At 59.0% G+C, this 20,202-nt stretch overlaps 3 protein-coding genes across 3 annotated transcripts; 2 read left to right on the top strand and 1 right to left on the bottom strand.

The window, feature by feature from the left end:
* The first annotated feature begins 30 nt into the window (after window positions 1-30).
* PRDX6 (peroxiredoxin 6) lies at window positions 31-9,774 on the top strand. The gene is made up of 5 exons (XM_059478212.1): window positions 31-190; window positions 3,281-3,437; window positions 7,430-7,576; window positions 8,002-8,148; window positions 8,638-9,774. The coding sequence occupies exons 1-5, from the start codon at window positions 99-101 to the stop codon at window positions 8,767-8,769; spliced, it is 675 nt and encodes a 224-aa protein (XP_059334195.1). The 5' UTR covers window positions 31-98; the 3' UTR covers window positions 8,770-9,774.
* A 3,561-nt stretch (window positions 9,775-13,335) lies between these two features.
* Window positions 13,336-16,980, bottom strand: FAM78B (family with sequence similarity 78 member B). Its single transcript, XM_059478523.1, has 2 exons — window positions 16,718-16,980; window positions 13,336-15,035 (listed from the first exon to the last, which is right to left on the bottom strand). Exons 1-2 carry the CDS (start codon window positions 16,978-16,980, stop codon window positions 14,513-14,515), a joined length of 786 nt encoding a protein of 261 aa, XP_059334506.1. The 3' UTR covers window positions 13,336-14,512.
* Window positions 16,981-17,242: 262 nt separating this feature from the next.
* PLPP6 (phospholipid phosphatase 6) lies at window positions 17,243-20,067 on the top strand. Its single transcript, XM_059478296.1, has 2 exons — window positions 17,243-17,835; window positions 19,295-20,067. The coding sequence occupies exons 1-2, from the start codon at window positions 17,433-17,435 to the stop codon at window positions 19,663-19,665; spliced, it is 774 nt and encodes a 257-aa protein (XP_059334279.1). The 5' UTR covers window positions 17,243-17,432; the 3' UTR covers window positions 19,666-20,067.
* The last annotated feature ends 135 nt before the right edge of the window (window positions 20,068-20,202 follow it).

The raw sequence follows: 20,202 nt of genomic DNA, 5'->3' as shown, positions 1-20,202 counted from the left end.
CGGCGGCGGCTGCGGGAGCAGCACCGGGAGCAGCACCGGGAGCAGCACCGGGAGCAGCACCGGGAGCAGCACCGGGAATTGCATCGGGAGCTGCAGCCATGCCGGGGCTGCTGCTGGGGGATGAGGCGCCTAACTTCGAGGCGGACACCACGCAGGGTCGCATCCGCTTCCACGACTTCCTGGGAGACTCGTGAGCGCTTGGGGATACACCGGGAGCGGGGGTGGGATGGGATGTCGGCGCCGCCGGGGATCCCGGGGATCCCGGGGAGGCGGCACGGAGCGGGGCCGCTCACCGCGTTCCTCCATTCATTCCTCCCGCACGCTGAGCCCCGTGTCACACGGTTCCGGGGGCTCGCTCCAAAACGTGGCTTTTCCTCGTGGGACCGGGGGGCCGGACACGGCGGGATTCCCGGTGGGCTGAATCCCGTCCCCATCGTCCCCGGAGGGCGAGCCGAGCTCCGGAGGACAGAGAAGGGGCAAAGCCCGGCTGGCCAGAGCGGCGCTGGGGACAGCCCGGTGTCCCGGGAGTGCCAAGGTGACAAAGGGGACAGCCCGGTGTCCTGGGAGTGCCCAGGTGACCAAGGGGACAGCCCGGTGCCACGGGAGTGCTAGGGTGACCAAGGGGACAGCTCGGTGTCCCGGGAGTGCCAGAGTGACAAAGGGGACAGCTCGGTGTCCCGGTATTGCCAAGGTGACAAAGGGGACAGCCCGGTGTCCCGGGAGTGCCAAGGTGACAAAGGGGACAGCTCGGTGTCCTGGGAGTGCCAGAGTGACAAAGGGGACAGCTCGGTGTCCCGGGAGTGCCAGAGTGACAAAGGGGACAGCCCGGTGCCACGGGAGTACCCAGGTGACCAAGGGGACAGCTCGGTGTCCCGGGAGTGCCAAGGTGACAAAGGGGACAGCTCGGTGTCCCGGGAGTGCCAGAGTGGCAAAGGGGACAGCCCGGTGCCACGGGAGTGCTAGGGTGACCAAGGGGACAGCTCGGTGTCCCGGGAGTGCCCAGGTGACCAAGGGGACAGCCCGGTGCCACGGGAGTGCCAAGGTGACAAAGGGGACAGCCCGGTGTCCTGGGAGTGCCCAGGTGACCAAGGGGACAGCCCGGTGCCACGGGAGTGCTAGGGTGACCAAGGGGACAGCTCGGTGTCCCGGGAGTGCCCAGGTGACCAAGGGGACAGCCCGGTGCCACGGGAGTGCTAGGGTGACCAAGGGGACAGCTCGGTGTCCCGGGAGTGCCCAGGTGACCAAGGGGACAGCTCGGTGTCCCGGGAGCGCCCAGGTGACAAAGGGGACAGCTCGGTGTCCTGGGAGGGCCAGGGTGACAAAGGCCCCACTGCCCCGGGCACCGTTCCCTCAGAGCCGGCTGCCCCATTCCCAGCTCAGGCACGGCCCCTCCGGGCCCCGCTCCCGGCAGCGCTTGGCAGGCTCAGATCAGGCGCTGCTGTGGGCACTGTGAGCCTGGGCAGAGGGCAGTGAGAGCCCCGAGAGCCTCAGCCCCTCTGGAAATGGCTGTTCCAGCCTGGCACACGCAGCTCTGCCCTCCTGCTTGCCGCTGTTCCCTCACGGAGCGCGGGCATTGTCCGAGCAGCCTCCTGGCACCGTGGCCAGGCAGCTGCACACCAATAATTCCTGCTGCTGACCCGTGGTAGTCACACGGCCCTAGCAGAGCTGCAGGAGCCCTCATTTCATCCCTCCAGCTGCATTCCCAAGGCTTTCAGACACGGCTTTCCCCTCCTGTCATGCTGCTGGAGGCCCGTGAAGATCGGTGCAGCAAGATCTGTGTGGTTTGAGCTGAGAAATGGTGGAAGGTGTCTCTGGCAGGGAATTTGGAGTGCTGGGGGTGGCTTTGCTTTACCCCCTGGGAAGTCCCGAGAGCCTTTTTGCTCCAGCTCGTCCTGCTGGGCTGCATTGCTGCCTTTCTTGCGCACTGTTTGCCTTACCTGGGAGGTGCAGGATTAGTGTTTGCTGCTCTGAAGACTCAAAATCCATCACTGCCAAGCTGAGGTGGCTGTGTCAGTGCAACAGGAGCCACGATGTGATGTTGTTAACTTCTGGCCTCCCCTGCTATTGATTAATTCTTACCTTTTAATGGAGTGCAGCTCACAGCAGCAGCTGGGTTTAGGCTTGGTCCTGTCCCATTATTTTGTGCTGCACGATGCACGTTTGTGTGCGTGGAGGGGAGGTGCAGGGGTAGTGGCCAGCTCGTGAATCAGTGACCAGCTCTGCAATAACCTGGCCAGGCACCCCCTGTCTCGTGGGGTCTCTGGGCTGCCCTGTACACCTGGCTCCCCCAAACTTCCTCACACAGCACCGTGTCCACATCCCTGGGAAGCGCCAGGGGCTGCTCCGGCGTCTCCTGCAGGATCGTGGAGGCAGAGTGGGAAGCGAGGTGCAGGGAGTTTCCCAGAGCAGGGCTTATCTCATGGAAGTTTCTGGTGATAGGGATGGAAGAGTTGCCGGGCAGGAATTCCTTATCAGAGAGACGAGCTGTTCCTGCACTCCACCAGCTTTTCCTGCACTCCAGGAATTCCTTATCAGAGTCGAGCTGTTCCTGCACTCCACTCTGCACAGTGTTGGGAACGATGAAAGTTTGACAAGAAAGTCTCACAGATATGTGAGACAGATAGGTTTAGCAGAAAGATTTTTGAATGTAGAATATGAAGAAAGAGTAGAGGTGGAAGCAAGTTTTGATATAGAAGAAAAGAATTGCTGAGCCAGCCTTACTGGCTAACCAAGGAGGCAAAGGGTGTGTTAGTTAGAAGGGGTTTTTATGGCTCAGAGCAAAGGATAAACCCACCCCAAACAAGAAGATGTTTTTACCAAGCAGAAAGCACAGGCAGACAGGACTGCCAATGTTGCAAGCAGAAAAAAGGCCTCAGAATTTCCCACTGCAAGAAAACTGAAAACCAACTTCTAGCTTAAACTGTAATGTACTAACTTTTAGTGATTGGAGAACAGTAACATGAATATGGTAATTATAGCAGTTATGATAGGCTACAGATAATAGTTAAGGTATAGATTGGTTCTACTGTATTAAGATGCTCAGCAAAGAAAAGTCTATAATGCAATGTAACCTAAACTAAGGGTCTCCAGACCTGCCTGCAGCAGGAGCTGACAGCTGTGGGCACAGCTCTGTCACCCACCACCCTGTTCTGCTGTAACCTCTTGGATGTAATAAACTGCATTTTGGAGAGCCCCTGGAGTCCCACATCCCTCATGCAGGCTCTTGCAGCACAAACCAGAGCCATGGGTGCCCTTCAGAGCTGCCTCCGTGCCGTTGCAGGTGGGGCATCCTGTTCTCCCACCCGCGGGACTTCACCCCGGTGTGCACCACGGAGCTGGGCCGGGCGGCCAAGCTGGCACCCGAGTTCAGCAAGCGCAACGTGAAGATGATCGCGCTCTCCATCGACAGCGTGCAGGACCACCTCTCCTGGTGCAAGGTACGGCCTCTGGGGGGGCTCAGGGGCTGCAGAAAATGCCCATGCAGGCTTGGAGGTCCCAAGTGTCACATCCCAAAGCGTGGCGGTGCTGAAATGCAGAGCAGGAGTGGGGAAGGTCTTCTCCATCGTCACGGAGCACCCCACCAAGTCCAGGGTGCTCTTTGCACTTTGATGGTGATGCCGTGGGAAGGCTGAGCTAGAACAGAGGCTGGACAGAGTTAAAGAATAAAGCAGGGATTTGTTAAAGGCCTCAATGGGTCCACCTTGGGCAGCACAAGAGCCCAGCCAGGGCTGCACCCAAGATGAACCAAAATGGTCACAAAATGCACGACTGCTCACAGGGTCTCTCACTTTTATAGGTTCTGCTCCATTTGCATATTGGAGTTAATTGTCCAATTCCAGCTCCAGCCCATGCAGTCCCATCCTTCTTGTTTTTCTCTCTCCAGCCCACGTTGTTTGTGCTCTTAGGCCTGAGATTTGGATCATTTGTCCTTGGTACCCAGCTGGAGCAGGAATTTTTTTGTCTCCCTGCTCTGTGCACAGAGCTCACCATCCCCTGATATGGAGCCCAGACCCACACACTAAAGCAGCACAGAACCTGAAAAATATAAAAGCTCAAACCTGAGGCATCAATACAAGAGGAAAGCAATAGTACTGCTGTCCCACCACTACTGAAAAGGTTAAAATGTGTGGAGGTGAGGCCAGAACCTCAGAGGAAGGCAGCTTACCCACAGACCCCAGGAAGCTCTGTAATAAAACAGGAAAGGAAAAGAGGCATCAGAAGTGAGGAGAAAATTACAGTTTGTGCTGGGACAGGGAGGAGAAAACAAACTGAGACATGTTAACTGTAAAATCACAAATAGGAGAATGTTAAGTGTAAAATGAACATGAGGCAGTATTAAAAAGAGATGGGAGTGGAATAACTCAGTGAAGGACATTGCAAGGAACTTAAGGAAAACTTCAAAGGCAGCCTGTGTGTGCTACCAGGGAGAATGGTTCCAGGGCTAGAGGTGGCAGGGGTCTAGACAGAAATGGCCAGAGTGTAAAATCTGTTTCAGACAGAAATGGCCAGAGTGTAAAATCCTTGGGTGAATTACCTGCCACCCCCTTAGCTCTTAAAATTGGGAATGTTCTCACGTATTTTCCAGGAGTGAGAGGTGCTTGCAATAAGAGGCATCAAAGGTGAGAAATTTCTACACTCGGTTGGACATTATTTCGTGACTGACTGGCTTTAGAAATTAGCTAATTGCCTGGTTGCTTAAATCAGCCTTTGTACCTGAGTGGTGCATGGCCAATGCCCCAGCAAGCCCCAGAAGGGCCTGGGAAAAGCAGTGTACAAATCCCAGTAAATGAGGTTTCTGTGCTGCTCAAACTGGCTGAAACCAGCAGACAAATTAGCAAACAACATGTCATTAGCCAGAACAGAACATTTGTGTTGTGCTTTTGTGAGGGAGACTCATCTGCTTGGCCAAAGCTGAGGTGTTAGGGTGTTGCTGACTTCTGCAAAGCCTTTGAATTTGCAAGCAGCTTTTCCACAAGTCAGCTCTGTGAAGGGCAGGCTCTTTCGTGCAGGAAAGCAGGGATTTGTGTCAAGGAGGGAAGTGCTGAGCTCTTTCATCCTGCAGGGATGTGTGGGGTTCAGCAGACTCGGGTGATCTGAAAAAGAGATGAACAACGAGCTGACTCTGCTGATGCCATGGAATTATTCACAAGGCACAAGCTCAGGTGAGAGCAGGAGAAGCTGCAGAACAGCCTTGATGCTGGCTGGGGGGAGGCAGAGCAGGAAAACCTTCCAGAAGAACCACGGAGGGGCAGCGAGTGAAGCTGTGGTGAGGCTGGGAGAAGCCTTGGAGCCAGAGGTTTGGAAGTGTCAGCTCAGCACCTGTGAGACAGAAACAGCTGAAAATCCTCCAGGGCCCAAGATCCAGCTGGTGAGGACGAGGCTGGAGTGTTCCATGCAGCCTGTGTGCCACTGGATTGAGACCAGGAGTGAATTTTGGGCAGAGCCCTTGTGTGCAGCATTCCCAAACACAACTCTGCTCCCTGCCTGGATGAAGCTGCTTTTAGCTGGGGCACAGCCTGCAAGGGGGAAAGAGGGGAGGCTGAACTCCTGCAGGAAACGACAAAGAAACTTCTCTGCTGCCAGGTTTCAGACCGGATCTGCCTGGGAAGGTGGGGCCAGATGCAGCCAGGAGTCCCTGTGTGCTTTCCAGCTGTTCTTGGCCATCCTTGGGCACAGAACAGAGCCTTGCTCCAGGGCTGGGGGCTCTGGCCCAGCCAGGGATTGATCCCAGCTCCCCAGGCAGGAGGTTGTGCTTCTGCAAGGGCTGGGGGAATGCCTGAGCCCCCTGAGCTGTGCTGTCAGAGCTTTCAGTGCTCTCTCTGGCCAGGGATACCTGCACCGTGGTGACTCACTGGTGAATCAGCCCCTCCTGTGATGTCTGGTTTCAGCTTGGACTCTGGAAAGACAATCAGTGATTAGGGGAGGGAGTCATGGGTGTTTTATTGCAGCACAGTGTGGCTTGTGAGGCTGTGTTCTCCCCAGGCCAGGAAATTACGTGCATTTTGGAACGAGTTACACTTCATAGGATTCACACAATACCTCTCAGAAACTGCTCATCCTCCAGCCCTGCTCTAAAGAGAGGAGGGGGTGGCTCTCATTTGCTGGTGTCCATCTGCAGCCTCCTGTGACTCTGTGGAGCGTTCAGCTGCATTTCTCCTCAGCTCTGCCCTCCTTCCCTGCTCTGCTGTGCCAGGGCAGGTTTGCAGGACAGCAGCACCAATTCCCTGCTCCCTTGCAAGGCAGGCCTGGCCACAGCCCAGCTGAGAGCAGTGGCCCCTTTCTGCAGAGCTGTGCTGACACAGAAAGGCCTGGGGAGAAAACAGGCAAAGAGCAGAGCTGGATAGGAAACCTTTGACCACGTGTGCAGCACTTGGCCTGCTTGCAGCATCCTGAGCAGCTGGGGCAGGGTTACAGCCCCTTTTGTCAGCACCAGCAGCCATGGGGAGGGTGCAGGGCCTGCTCTTGCTGCTGTTGGTGTGCTCTGAGCAGTGCCAAGGGGCAGCATTTCCAACCTGCCCTCCCTGGGTTCCCTGTGTGCAGGGCCCAGCCTGCTCCCCACACTCAGAGCCTGGGGAGGGCAGGGGGGGGTTTGTACACTGAGCTATCAGCTGAGCTGATAATGCAGCACAGCCCTGCGAGGGAGGCTCACAGCAGCACTGCTTGTAGCTCTTTGTAGCATGAAAAGGGTGGAAGGAACAGGCTGCCCTGTCCTGGGGCAGGAGCCTTGAGTTCTGCTTGCTCAGATGCTGGCAGTGCCCTGCCTGTGCTGCCCTGAGCACTGCTGGGGCTCCCTGGGACTGTGAGGGTGGCACTGCCAACCCCAGGTGAGTCCAGACCAAGTGTAGAGATGCTCAAAATACATTTTTTGTGTGTGTGTTTGTGAAGCAGGTCCAGTTTGGATCAGTACAACCTCATGAACCATGTTCACAAGGCAGAGCCTCCAGGGCTGTGGAGGGGGATGGTTTTCTCTTCTGTGCCAGGTGTGGTTCAGAAAGGAGTGAGCAGTGCCCCAGCACCTGCTCTCAGGCTTCCAGTGGATTTTTTTTGAGAGCCTTGAGTTAAATAAGCTGTGAGTGACTCATGGGATGGAATTGGTGCCTTGCGCAAGACCTGTGCAGTGTTGGGCCTTTCTTTATCAGCTGGTTTGCTCTGCCACCAGAGAAACAATTCCTTAGGAGCACAGTCAGTCCAGCTGTGACACCAACACACCTGTCAGCAGTGCAGGAGGGAGCTGGAAGAGGGCACAGTTCTCAGTTCAAGCTCTCTGTGTGTCACTAACAGGAATTCCCTATTGCTCCATGCCCTGCTGCCCGGGCTGTGAGCACAGACAGCCTGAGAACGACCTCCGGAACAAGGAGGCACAAAGGTTTCTGGTTTGTCACCCGCTTTCTGGCAACTCATGGGACATGCCACGGCTGTGTCCCTGCAGGACATCAATGCCTACAACGGGGAGCAGCCTGCAGAGAAGCTGCCCTTCCCCATCATCGCTGACAAGAACCGGGAGCTGGCTGTGCAGCTGGGCATGCTGGACCCGGACGAGCAGGACAAGGACGGCATGCCCCTGACGGCCCGTGTGGTGAGTGCTGCCTGTCCCAGAGCACAGAGCCACGGCTGCCAGCCTGCCCTGAGCCTGGGGCAGCTCCCCTGCATGGGCATGGCCACCCCCAGCAGCTGGGCTGGCTCCCTTGGGTTCTGTCATGGTGATCTACCAATTCTAGTCATGCCTGTCCCAAACTCATTTCTGTCAGTGCTGGATCTGCTGGGCTTTGCCTTTCCCCTCCCGTGCTTGCACTAGAAGGGCACAGGCAGCAAAACGAGCTGGTGTTGGACACAGGGGCTCCCAGAGCAAAAGCCCATTCCCTGGGCATCAGCTGCTCCATGGCATCTCCCCTGTCCCAACTCAGCATCTCCCAGGAAAGGAAGGAGCATCAGGGCTGAGCAGATCCAGCAGAGCAGCCACACAAACGTGCCCAGCCCCTGACACTGTCTCCCTGTGCTCAGGTGTTCGTTTTTGGCCCTGACAAGAAGCTGAAGCTCTCTATCCTGTACCCAGCCACCACTGGGAGAAACTTTGATGAGATCCTGAGAGTGGTGGACTCCCTGCAGCTCACAGCCTACAAGAAGGTCGCTACCCCCGTGGACTGGAAGGTGAGGAGCAGGGCACTGGGAACAGGCATGGAAGTGTCAGCCAGCCCCCCTTGGAGGGGCACACAGGCTGGGGGAAGCAGCAGCTGGAGCAGCCTGGCCTCTGCAGGCTCCTGTTTGCTGCAGCATAAAATCCCAGTGGGCTGGGCTGGCTCAGCCACCTCCCAGCAAAGCAGATCTTTCCCCAAGGGCTTGGAATTCAAGGGGCAGCCAGCAGCACCTGCCCAGGGGTACCTGAACTGTAGGAATGGGCAAGCTGTGCTCCATCCAGCATCACAGAGAGGCTCAAACTCTGCCCTCCTTACTCCCTGTTCCCCTGGGAATGCCATTGGCAGGGCTGGCAGGTGGCACATCTCTCCCTTTGGGCATCTCCCCCGCCCTGCCCTCACTGCTGGCTCCAGGCATGGGACGTGCTCTCACAGGGGGGCAGTGCCACCTGTGCCCGGCCCTGCCAGCTCCTGACTGTCCCTGTTTGTCCCCATGTGCCCCCAGCCCGGTGACAGCGTCATGGTGGTGCCCACCTTACCCGACGAGGAGGCCAAGAAGCTCTTCCCCAAAGGGGTCTTCACCAAGGAGCTGCCCTCGGGCAAGAAGTACCTGCGCTACACCCCGCAGCCAGAGTGAGGGCTGGCTGCCTGTCTGTCTGTCTGTCCTGCTGGGATGCCAGAGCCTTCCTGAGCCCAGCTCCTGCCCCTCTGACACCGCACCACCCACGGCCTCGTCCTGGCACTCTGCTGCTGCATGGCAGCACTGAACCAGCTCAGCACCAGCCCAGAACCAACCCTCCTGAGCCAGCCCAGAACCAGCTCAGAACCATCCCTGAACCAACCCTCCTGAATCAGCCCAGAACCAGCCCAGAACCAACCCTCCTGAATCAGCTCAGAACCAGCTCAGAATTAGCCCTGAACCAGCCCTCCTGAATCAGCTCAGAACCAGCTCAGAATTAGCCCTCAACCAGCCCTGTGCCAGCCCTAAGCAGCCCAGAACCAACCCTCCTGAATCAGCCCTGAACCAGCCCAGAACCAACCCTCCTGAATCAGCTCAGAACCAGCCCTAACCAGCCCAGAACCAGCCCTCCTGAATCAGCCCAGAACCAGCCCTGAACCAGCCCAGAACCAGCCCTCCTGTCCCTCCATTTCTATCCCCCCAAAACCAAGCCCTGGGTGTTCTCCTGCCTCAGCCCAGCCCAGAACCAGCCCTCCTGTCCCTCCAGCCCATCCCTCAGAACCAAGCCCTGGGTGTTCTCCTGCCTCAGCCCAGCCCAGAACCAGCCCTCCTGTCCCTCCAGCCCATCCCTCAGAACCAAGCCCTGGGTGTTTCCCTGCCTCAGCCCAGCCCTGGCTGGTCCCCAGCAGGCACTGCAGGGCTCCTGCTGTGCTGTCCCCCCCCGTCTGGTGCCAGCCCCGAGGTGTGCTGAGGAGGGGTGTCCTGCTGGGCCAGGAGCTCTGGGGGCTCCAAGCTGCTGCGTGCCTTTCAGAGCAGCCATCTAACCTGTGCTCCAGGAGTAGGGGAGGAGCTGCAGAGCTAAATCTTTCACCTCTTAATGCTTTCTTGTCTCTTGCTGGAAGGTGATGGTTTCCAGGTTTTGTGGGAGAGGGAATTAAGCAAATAAACTGACCTTCAGTACTACCTGCAGTGTCCCTTGTCTTTTCCACAAGTTTGCTGCGTTCCCTGCGGGCACCAGCTGGGATTTGTGCCCAGGCAGCACAGACTGCCCTTGTTCTTGCTCTGCAAGGAAGGAGTTTTGGAGGGACAGCTTGTCCCAGGGCACAGGCTCTCAGACAAGGCATGTCCCTGAGCCTTGTCCTTGGCTACAGGGCAGGTCCTTCCCTGCTCCTGGGGCATGAGCAGCACGACAGGAGCCGTGCAAACTCCTGCTCTCCCACACCTCCTTCTCAGGGATTTGTCAAGAGATGAGCAGTGTTTTAATTTATCAGCAGGAGAGAAAGCTGCTCACTAATAGCCCATAGGGTGGCTGCCAGCACCCCTGAGTGCCCAGCACAGCCAGCAATGCTCAAAAGGAGCAGCTGTTAAAGAAATCAGATCACTTGGGCACAAACATACCCCCCCAGCAAGTGGGGACTGGTGGGTTTGATGTTCAAGGTGAGCAAAGCACCAAAGGCAGTGAGATCCCCCTCCAGACCAAACCTCAGGCAGCACACACAACCCTCTTTCATTACCCCTCTCCCCCCCAAAAATAGGTTTATTAATTTCTAATTGCCTTCAGGAGCTATGCAGTGAATATTGGTGTATTTCCCCAAATGGCTTTTAAATGAACCTTCATTATGAAACTCCTTATTATTCCCATGTATTATTTTGACTGGAAGATAGGAACAGTTGGTCCCTGGGCTGACTTTTGTTCTCACTCTTCCACTCTGCAAGAAAGGGGAGAGGGAAGCTACAATTTCAAAAGGGAAACATCTTTTTTCAATGTAGCTTTTCAGCTTTAACAAGCTGGGCAGCTTTCCTAGTTCCCATGGCTGGGCTGCACCAACTCCTGGGCTTCTCGCTGCTCCCTCACTTTGATCTGCTTTCCTAAGGGAAAAAGGAACTTCTGCCCCCTCCAAGCTTTCCAACCAACTGCCCAATTTTCTGGAGGTGTGAGGACACAGCCCCATGGCAGATTTGTGCCAAGAGCCTGCTCAGACCATGCCCTGGGGCAGGGCACTGCAGGGCCAGCACAGGGAACCTCTCTGGGACAGCACAGAAGCCACCTGAAAGGACAAAGTGGAGCAAATTCTGTCACCAGAAAGGACAAAGTGGAGCAAATTCTGTCACCAGACCCAAGGGCTTAAAGGCAGCAGGGACAGCCACTAAAATTCCATGGATTCCTGCCTGCTCCCTCCCCAGTGCTGCCACGGCCCCAGAGGTACAAACCAGCCAGAGACACTCAAGCAAACACAAGGTTTGGCTCCAGTACAGCTCCAGTAGTTTTCTTTTAATCCCAGAGAAGTGAAATGCAACATTTTTTTGAGTTGGTAATAACATCCAGAGACACAAGTCCAAGCCCCCTACTGGGTAAAGTCATTTGTGTTTAAGGCACTCTGCAGAACCAGCTTTCCTCTCTCTCTCTCTCTCTGATTTTCCCCACGCGGCAGCAGAATACCTGGTTGGGTCTGTTCTCCCTAGTGACATTCACCCACCCTGGCTCCTCCCGCCCTCTCCAGGGGCTGGAAAGGGCAAATCCAGCGGGAGAGGCACCAGGAGGCCGGGTCAGTAAACAGGGATGGGCAGGGCAGGGAGCACCCCGAGCCCCTGCAGGGAGGGAGCAGCACCGGGTGCCCTCCCTGAGGGCACCGTGTGCTCCCCTTCTGCCTCTCCAAAAGGGGATGGGAGCCTGGGGACCCCAGCAGCACCCCAAAGGCAGGGGCTGGGTGTGGGGGAGACCCAGCTGCCCCCACTGTGCAGCAGAAATGAGCCCCCCTCCCACCCCACCCCGACTTCCAGTTGTCAATAAATACCAATAAATAACTTAAATAAATAAATAGATCGATAAATAAATAGGTGACCCGATGCTGGGAAGGAGGGGAAGGGCCGCTCAGGGCACAGGGAGCAGGAGGGTGGGCATTTCCATGGGCTGCCCCTCCCTGAGATAAAGGGGTGCTGGTGGGGAAGGGGGGCACAGGGAGAGCATCCCATGGGGGTGAACCCAGGAGTCTGAGTGCTCATCCAGCCACAGGGAATGAGCCAAACTCAGAATCCTACATGGGAACTCTCCCCCACACCTTCCCTCCTTCCCCTGAGCACCAGCAGCCCCAGAGCTCCATCTCCACCCAGGTGTGAGCGTTTCTGTAAACACTGTTTGCACGTGTTTCTTTGCAAACAATTTTTGCAATTTTTTTTTCCCCCCTTTCTTTTTTAACGGGGAAATGCCCACAAAGACAAGCCGTGCACCAAACCGAGTGTGCATCAAATGCAGCTGTCAGAGGAGCAGGAATGGAAGCCTGGCAGAAGCCTGGAGAGGTGAACACAGGCACGCCCCAGGGCTCAGCCAACACCTGCCTGCAGGCTGGGGCAGCCCTGGGGCGTCAGGCACACGGCTACAGCCAGGCACAGAGCCTGACCTGGCACCAGGATGTTGCAGACATTCATGGACAGAAATCCAGCCACTGCTGTCTCAGTGCCAAGGCTCAGCCTGGCCAGCAAATCCCAAAAGGTGGCAATGTTGGGTCCAACAGCATCCCTGCAGCAGCGTCCCTGCTCTCCCAGGCACGGGAGCCACGGTGGTGCCACAGCACTCCCTGGGCTGACAGCAGCCTGCAGCCACTTCCCGTGGGTTTTGGGGAGCTGGCTCACGCAGCCTCTGGACACAGCATCCTCTCCCAGCAGGAAAGGCCACCTTGGAGCCACCTGTTTGTTGGGGAGCCCCTTCCTCTGGCGTTTCAGCTCTGATGCTGCCAGAGATGTTTCTGTCCCCCTGGGTCAAAAATATACACCTGCCTTACTTCAAACCAAAAAGGTACTTACCCCTCCTCCCCCAGTCCTTCAGGAAAATTGTATTTCAAGTTTCTAACCCCTCTCCACACACACTTTTTGAAAAACAAAACATCAGCGATGGCACAAGCTGCCATCGGTCCCACACCAGGACAAAACCACAGTCTCACAAGAGCAGGACATCTTCCCACACAAGCTCCCTGTGGGAGCTCTGCTGCAGAAAACTGCTGCAGAAAACACAGCAAACCAAAGCTCAAAGCCCTGTCTCCCTCCAAGCCTGCCCCCTGCAGAACCCACCCAGGCACAGAAAGCAGCAGGATCCCAGCCCAGCGGGAGCACCAGCCCCGGCACACGGAATTGCTGCACCAGGGCGTACAAAGGAAACGCTCCCAGAGGAAAAATAATAAATAAAGAACTGGATCAGCAGCAAACACTACTGAGGGCAATAAATAGCAGGGGGATTTCACAGGGATTTTTGGTCTAAGATGCCTCGGGAGCCCCTGTGCTGGCAGGGCCCGGGTGCAGGGAAGTGTCACCCAGCACTGCCAGCGGGATGGCACAGGGACCTTCCCAGCAGGAATGACCTGCATCCCCAGGGCAGCACAGCCTCCCTGCAGTGTGAGGAAGGCAGGGCTGCAAGCTGGAGGAGCTGCAGGGCTCGTGCCAGGGAGGACACAGCAGAGAAAGCAGCAAAAGCTGTAAGCACCTGCCCAGGAGTGACAGAGCACCCGGAGCAGCAGCAGCACAGCCGTGGTTTATGCCTCTGCTGCAGCTCCAGGGCGAGATCCTGGGAACTGCCAGCTGCATCCCACAGCAGCGTGCTGCCCCACGGAGCAGCCAGTGCCAGCCATCCAGGCAGCAAGGAGGGAGGAGGAAGGCAAATAAATCCCCCTGTGACCCCTCCGAGCACAGCAGCAGCAGCAGGAGGCAGCCCCGGGCAGCACATTCAGCTCCTCCTTCCCAGGCTAACCCAGGCCTGCCCTGAACGGCCCCCACTCACATCCCTGCCTCACACAGGGCTTGGGCAGGTACCACAAAGCGTGCACTGGCGGCCCAGCCAGCAGCCACCCTGCTCCATGGGTGGCTGGGAGAGGCCTCCACGTGAGGCAGCATCTGCGTGGAAAATGATCGAGCACCCAACTTCTAGCAAGGGAGGGGGTCTGCAGTGAAGCAAAGCGAGTCCAGGGGTGCCTCTGGGCTGGTCTGGGCACCCCACACACCCAGAGCACCCGGGCTGGGAGAATGGCACTGCCCCCATTCCCACACGGACTGGGCTGACAATCCTTCTGCTCCCCAAAGAGAAGGGAGGCTGAGGGATGCAAAGACTTAGTGCACCTCACAACTAAAGGACATCTAACCTGCCCTTACACCTCACCCCAAGACGGAAAAGAGCTATGGCATCTCCTACACTCACAACTATTCCAAACACACCCAGACGCATGCAAAACGTGTCCCGCTGCCCCCGGGCTGCAGAAACCCCTCCCGGGCCGTGGCACCGGGCTCTGGCCCGCCCCCAGCACCGCCCGGTCCCACCCCACTGCGGGAGGCGGGCAGGCACGGGGGTGGATCACGGATCTGAAATGCATAGCTACGGACACGGCAGGGACACGGGGACAGGAACAGCCTCTGCTTCTCCCTCCGGCTGCGTGGGAAGCAGCATCTGCCACGGGCACGGTTCAACCACACTCATGCTGCTCGTGCTGCCCCACAAGGAAAGACGAGTCCTTTGTGCCAGCTGCAAGCACTCCGTTCCGCTTCCCGGGAAATCCTCCAGCTCAGCAAACCCTCTTCTGCGCCCTTGTGCCAGCCAGGCTCTACTTGTGCCCGAGGAGGAGCCACGTTTCCAAGCACAACAAGAAAGGCAGGAGAGCCCAGAGGTGAGCTTTGGCTGGGCAGCCCTGTCCGTGGGCAGCCAGGGGCTCGGCTGCACGCCCTACTTGGGAGGTATCACCACGATGGGCTGCCCTCGCTTGGGTCTCCACATGAGCACCTGGGCGTCGTTGGCGTTGGGCTTGACGAGCGCGTTGGGCGGGATGGGCTCCATCCTGCTGAGGATCCGCGGCTGCTCCTGCTGAGTCCTTCCCACCAGCCGCGCCCGCTGCCCCAGCAGCTGCATGGGGTCCACCTCAATGTCCACGCGCATCCTCCACTTGATGGTCTGCAGGATGATCTTCTCCTTTGTGGTGGTGTTCATGGCCACGAGCCACGTGGTGAAGCTCTGGTCCCTTTTAATCCTGGTCAGCAGCGGCACGTTGCTGTTGCTCACGGGCACGGCCCACGTCACGCTGGGGTAGAAGTTGTCGTTCATGCTCACCGAGAACCTGGAGATCTTGTTGGTGGGGCCCACCAGGGTCACGGTTTCTGTGGTGTTTCCGTACCACGGGTAGCTCACCCCATCCGAGTCGCTGATGGCTTTCACTCGTCCTTCCCGCAGGTCGGGCAGCTCCCAGCTTGACCTGGTGAAGAGGAAGAGGAAGATGAGCAGGGAAATGGCAGCACAGGGACCCTCTGCCTGCCTGCCTGCAGCAAACTCTCAGGGACAGACCTGGAGAACAAATTCAGCTTCAGTTCCTCGAGCACATCCAGCTCGAGCCCTTGCTCTGCCAACACAATGCCATTTTAATTAACCTGCAATTAAACTGACTGGGCCAAAACCCACTGCTGAGTGTCTTTGGGGTCACTCTCCCCTTAATCAGCTCCTGTGCTGGAGAACAGCCATCCCTGTCCCCCAGCTGCACCATGGTGACCACAGCACAGGCCCAGCCCCTCAGCAGCCTCCTCCTGCAAGAGATCTATGATTTTTATGCCTTAACATACAACAATTGAATCCCACAATTAAACCTGCCACTGGCATCATGAAATCCCTGCAATATGGCTGGTGGGGAGGATTCAGCCCAAGTCTTTGCTGCTGGCCATGCTACCAACATGCTGTGACAATAACACGGAAGCAGCTTTGCAGCAGAGCGGCTGGGGCCACACTTGTGCCATCCTCCAACATCCCCAAGTGCTCCATGCCCCATGCACACCCATCTGTGGCGACACAAGGATGCAGCACAAGGACCTGCTGCTCCCCAGCACCCACAGAGCGGTGGCACCAGCAGCAGGAGCCCACAGCAAGCTGCAGAACAGACCCCTCTGGACATCTCCCCTCTGGCATCACCCCTTTCCAAAGGCAGAAGACACAGACAGAGAGCCAACAGCTTGTCCCTCAGCATCCCCACAAGTCACACCCAGCCTTGGGAAAGCTGTTTTCCTGCTGCTACTTCTGCCCAGCACTGCAACCATTCCCTCTTGTAACACAGGCCAAGCACAGCCTGTGCTCCACTCCCAGTGCCAAAGGAGAAACAATGCTTGGTGAGAGACAGCGGCCACAAAGCCCTTGGAGAGGCGAGGTCCAGGCTGGAGGGTGTGGGACCAGCTGTGGGGCTGGAGGGGCAGCAACTGTGGGGTCGGGCAGTGGGGCTGGGGTGAAGGTGCTGCCCGTGTGTGGCTGCAAAGGTGGGGCAGAGGGGCAGCACAGGGTGCTGGGGTGGCAGCACAGGGTGCCAGAGATGCAGCTCCCAGTACCAGGGTGCAGCTCCCGGTGCCGGGGTGCAAAGCCCAATGCTGGGGATGCAGCTCCCGGTGCCGGGGTGCAGCTCCCAATGCTGGGGATGCAGCTCCCGGTGCCGGGGTGCAGCTCCCAATGCTGGGGATGCAGCTCCCGGTGCCGGGGTGCAGCTCCCAATGCTGGGGATGCAGCTCCCGGTGCCGGGGTGCAGCTCCCAATGCTGGGGTGCAGCTCCCAATGCAGGTGTGCAAAACCCAGTGCTGGGGTGCAGCTCCCAATGCTGGGGTGCAGAACCCAATGCCGGGGTGCAGCTCCCAATGCCGGGGTGCAGAACCCAATGCCAGAGATGCAGCTCCCAATGCTGGGGTGCAGAACCGAATGCCGGGGTGCAGCTCCCAATGCCGGGGGTGCAGCTCCCAGTGCCAGAGATGCAGCTCCCAATGCAGGGAGTGCAGCGCCCAATGCCGGGGTGCAGCTCCCAATGCCGGGGTGCAGAACCCAATGCCGGGGTGCAGCTCCCGGGGAGCCCCCAGTGCCGTTCCCAGCCCGGATCCCGCGCCCCGGAGCCCCCCGCGTCCCGGTGCTCACACGCCCAGGTCGCTGTAGGTGTTGTAGAACTCCATGTGGTTGCAGGCCTGGATCCAGCCCACCACCCAGGTGTGCCGGCGGGCGATGGGCGGCATGAGGACGCGGGCGGAGGCGCGGAAATAGGGCGTGCGGTACCGCAGCACCACCGGCGAGCTCTCCTCGATGGCCGTGGCCGCCGGCTCGATGGTGGCCGACACGTCCGACACCACGATCTGCTCGCGGCGCACCCGCGCCTTGCAGGCCACGCTCTGCAGGCACCCCATGGCCGCGGCCCAGCCGCCGTCACCGCGGGCCCGGGGGGGCGGCCGGTCCCGCCGCCGCCCGCCCGCCGCGCATCGCCGCCCGCCGCACGGCGCCCGCACCGGCGCCGGCAGGGCGAAGGCGCCGCCGCGTCTCTTCCGGCCCTCGCCGGCCGCCGTACGCCGGCCGCGGCGGGCACGTGCGCGCCGGTGGGCGGGGCGCGGCGGGAGCGGCGCGCGCGTCACGGGCGGAAGCGGAACAGGAAGCGGAAGCGGCGCCGGGGCCGCCCGGTACCGGGGGACGCGCCGGGAGCGGCGGGGGCACCGCGCCCGGGCGGGGCGGGGATAACCGGCAGGGCGCGGGGAGCGGGAGAGGGAAGCGACCCCGGGCACGGGGACATGCCGGGCTCCGAGCGGGCCTGGCAGCGGGTGACCGGTGACCGGCGCCCGCCTCCCGCAGGCCGCCCGCCGTCGCCATGCCGAGCCCCCGGAGCGGCCGCGAGCGGCGCGCCGGCAGCGGCGGCCGCCTGGAGTTCCTGTCGCTGAGCCAGCGCGGGCCCGCCGCACCGGACAGCCCGTCCCGCCGCCGGGAGCCCGCCGGCGCCGCCGGTGCCGCCCCGCTGCCCGAGGAGGACTGCATGAAGCTGAACCCGTCCTTCGTGGGCATCGCCCTCAGCTCCCTGCTCGCCATCGACCTGTGGGCCTCCAAGCGCCTGGGGGTGTGCGCTGGGGAGGGCTCGGCCTGGGGCAGCGCCCGCCCGCTCATGAAGGTCATCGAGGTGTCGGGGCACGGCATCCCCTGGGTGCTCGGCACCGTCTACGGGCTCTGGCACACCGACAGTCCCGCGGCCAGGGAAGTGCTGCTCAACCTGCTCTTCGGTGAGCCGGGGGGCTGGGGAGGGCGACCCGAGGGACGGGGCTCAGCACAGCAGCCGAGAGCACCGGCTGGCTTTGAGCAGCCTGTGCGGGCTCACCCGGCTTAGGGGCGCGGTGGCAGCGCCACGAGTCACCTGGCACAGCTGGCACCACGCACTGGCAAACTCCCACGGTTACAAAACGCTCTCGGGGCTGAAGGCTCGGCTCCCCACGCCTGTCACAACAGCACGCTCCAGGGGCAGTGTTGAGACACCAGGCCTTCCCCTGAAAAGCTGCTCTGGCGCACAGACCCTTGGCTTCATGCCCGCAGGGCTTTCGTGGATTGTTCTGTTCCAGCCGGTGAGGAAACCTGGTTTGAAGCACGACTTTTAATCCTGCGTGCTGTAGTGTTTCATACACACACACAGAACAGCCTAGGTCTGTTTAAGAGGATTAATTTTTGCATATTTAGAAACTGTTATAGCTCTAGGACACCAGACCTTCTCTCTGTTGTTAGTCTTGTATTAAGTAGCAAATAATTAGTATCTCACACTTCAATTTCGAATTGAAATTTGCTTGGTGGGAAACATAGTTTTGTGCATCTTTTTCATCTAGCAGCACGTGGTTAAACTGGAGCCCCACAGCAGAACTGGATGCCTCCAGCCTGACCTTTGCTCCAAGGAGAGCTGATTAACTGAAGCAACCAAAAGATTTGGTTTGGTGTCCAGAAATGTCTTAGGACAAACAGAAGTTGGTCTCTCACACAACAAGAAGTAGCCCTGGCTGTGGGTGCTGTACTAAGCTGAGCTAACAGGGATGGGCAAAGTACCCTCTGCCCTAGATGAGAAGCTGCTCTTGCCAAATACTGTCTGAACATTTATCACAGGTGCTTTGCCTCCTCTATGACAACAACCTTTAGCCCTCAGGGGCAAGTCACCATAATTTATCCTTGATTAATCTCTTGAGAACCAGAGCAGGGTTAACTTCTCCCCCAGCAGCAGGGAGCAGGCAGACCCCAGGAGCCCTGGCAGGCCACCAGCCCTGAGCATTCCCCCTTGGCTGACCTGTGCCCAAGGAGAGTGGGTTGATCATTCACCCAGTGGGTTTGACCCCGGTCAGCAGGGCAGACAGCAGTGCAGAGTCAGCACTGCCAGCAAGGGAGCTCTGGGGACTTCATGCCTCTGTTGCAGGAGGAGACTGGGCCCAGAGTCATGGCAAGATGAGGTTCTGCAGAGAGAAAAGCCCTGGGGTGCAGGCTGTGGCAGGCCAAGGGGCTGCTGGGGCGGGAGGGGTGTGTGCAGAGGAGCAGAGCTTGAGGATGTGCTCCTGCTGCTGCAGAATGCCAAGAGCAGCTGTGTGCTGTGCTCTCCCTGCCTGGGTCTTGCAGCTGTGGGGAAGAACGTCACCTTCAGGCAGCTTTGACAGCCGATGTCCCTTGGCTGATGGTCCCGCTCTCAGTAACCCCTGTCGCTGTCTCTCCCAGCGCTGCTGCTGGACCTGCTGATGGTGGCCGTGGTGAAGGGGCTCGTCAAGCGGCCGCGGCCCACGCACAACAAGATGGACATGTTCGTCACCATCTCGGTGGACAAGTACTCCTTCCCCTCGGGCCACGCCACCAGGGCCGCCCTCGTGTGCCGCTTCGTGCTGCGCCACCTGGTCCTGGCCGTGCCGCTGCGCGTGCTCGTGGTGCTCTGGGCCCTCATCGTCAGCGTCTCGCGGGTCATGCTGGGCAGGCACAACATGACGGACGTGCTCTTCGGGCTGCTGCTGGGCTACGCGCTCTACGGCGTGGTGGAGCACTGCTGGCTGTCCCCGGCCACCGCGCCCGCCGTCTTCGCGCTCTGGAGCCGCTGAGCGCCCTCGGCACACGGCGGGGGCCCTGCGCTGCCGCTCTGAGCGCACGCAGGACGGGATTCTGGTGCTGAAGGGGCGTCAGTCCAGCCAAGGCTTCCCCAGGAGCGGTGCTGCAGGCTCCAGGCCTGCACTCAGATGTCTGGTGCTGTCCTGCCCTCCCGTGGGCCGCCAGGCGGGGGCTGCGCTGACTGTTCTCTGGTGACCAAAAGCAGTCTCTGCAGAGCCTGGGGAGGGCTCGGCACACCCAGCCGGCAGCTCGCTGCTCATGCTGTGAATCTGCATGCTCTCTGGGCACCTGCAATGGCCCGTGCTGTACGTGGTAGCTGTGACTCTGCAGAGGTTTCTCTGCAATCACCCCTGTATCTGTATCCTATAAATACACTGATCATGCTGCTGTCCAAACATACCCTGCACATCTACAACATTTGCCTGGAGGGGACCCACAGGGCTCTTTCCTCAGAGTTAGGCAGAGCTTTGCCTCACTAAGCAATCTCTTCCCTATTGCTCTCAATTTAAGTGCTGCACTAAGGCTACATG

This window comes from Ammospiza nelsoni, chromosome 9 (assembly GCF_027579445.1).
Source record: "Ammospiza nelsoni isolate bAmmNel1 chromosome 9, bAmmNel1.pri, whole genome shotgun sequence".
Classification (NCBI taxonomy): Eukaryota; Metazoa; Chordata; class Aves; order Passeriformes; family Passerellidae; genus Ammospiza; species Ammospiza nelsoni.
Note: the sequence above shows the minus strand (reverse complement) of the source record. Positions and strands in the feature narration are given on the sequence as shown.

Coding starts and splice junctions, on each gene's coding strand:
- PRDX6 (XM_059478212.1), top strand. CDS start 99: ATGCCGGGGCTGCTGCTGGGGGATGAGGCGCCTAACTTCGAGGCGGAC. Junction 191..3,280: donor CACGACTTCCTGGGAGACTC/GTGAGCGCTTGG, acceptor GTGCCGTTGCAG/GTGGGGCATCCTGTTCTCCC. Junction 3,438..7,429: donor ACCACCTCTCCTGGTGCAAG/GTACGGCCTCTG, acceptor GTGTCCCTGCAG/GACATCAATGCCTACAACGG.
- FAM78B (XM_059478523.1), bottom strand. CDS start 16,980: ATGGGGTGCCTGCAGAGCGTGGCCTGCAAGGCGCGGGTGCGCCGCGAG. Junction 15,036..16,717: donor ACCTACAGCGACCTGGGCGT/GTGAGCACCGGG, acceptor CCTCTTCACCAG/GTCAAGCTGGGAGCTGCCCG.
- PLPP6 (XM_059478296.1), top strand. CDS start 17,433: ATGCCGAGCCCCCGGAGCGGCCGCGAGCGGCGCGCCGGCAGCGGCGGC. Junction 17,836..19,294: donor GCTGCTCAACCTGCTCTTCG/GTGAGCCGGGGG, acceptor TGTCTCTCCCAG/CGCTGCTGCTGGACCTGCTG.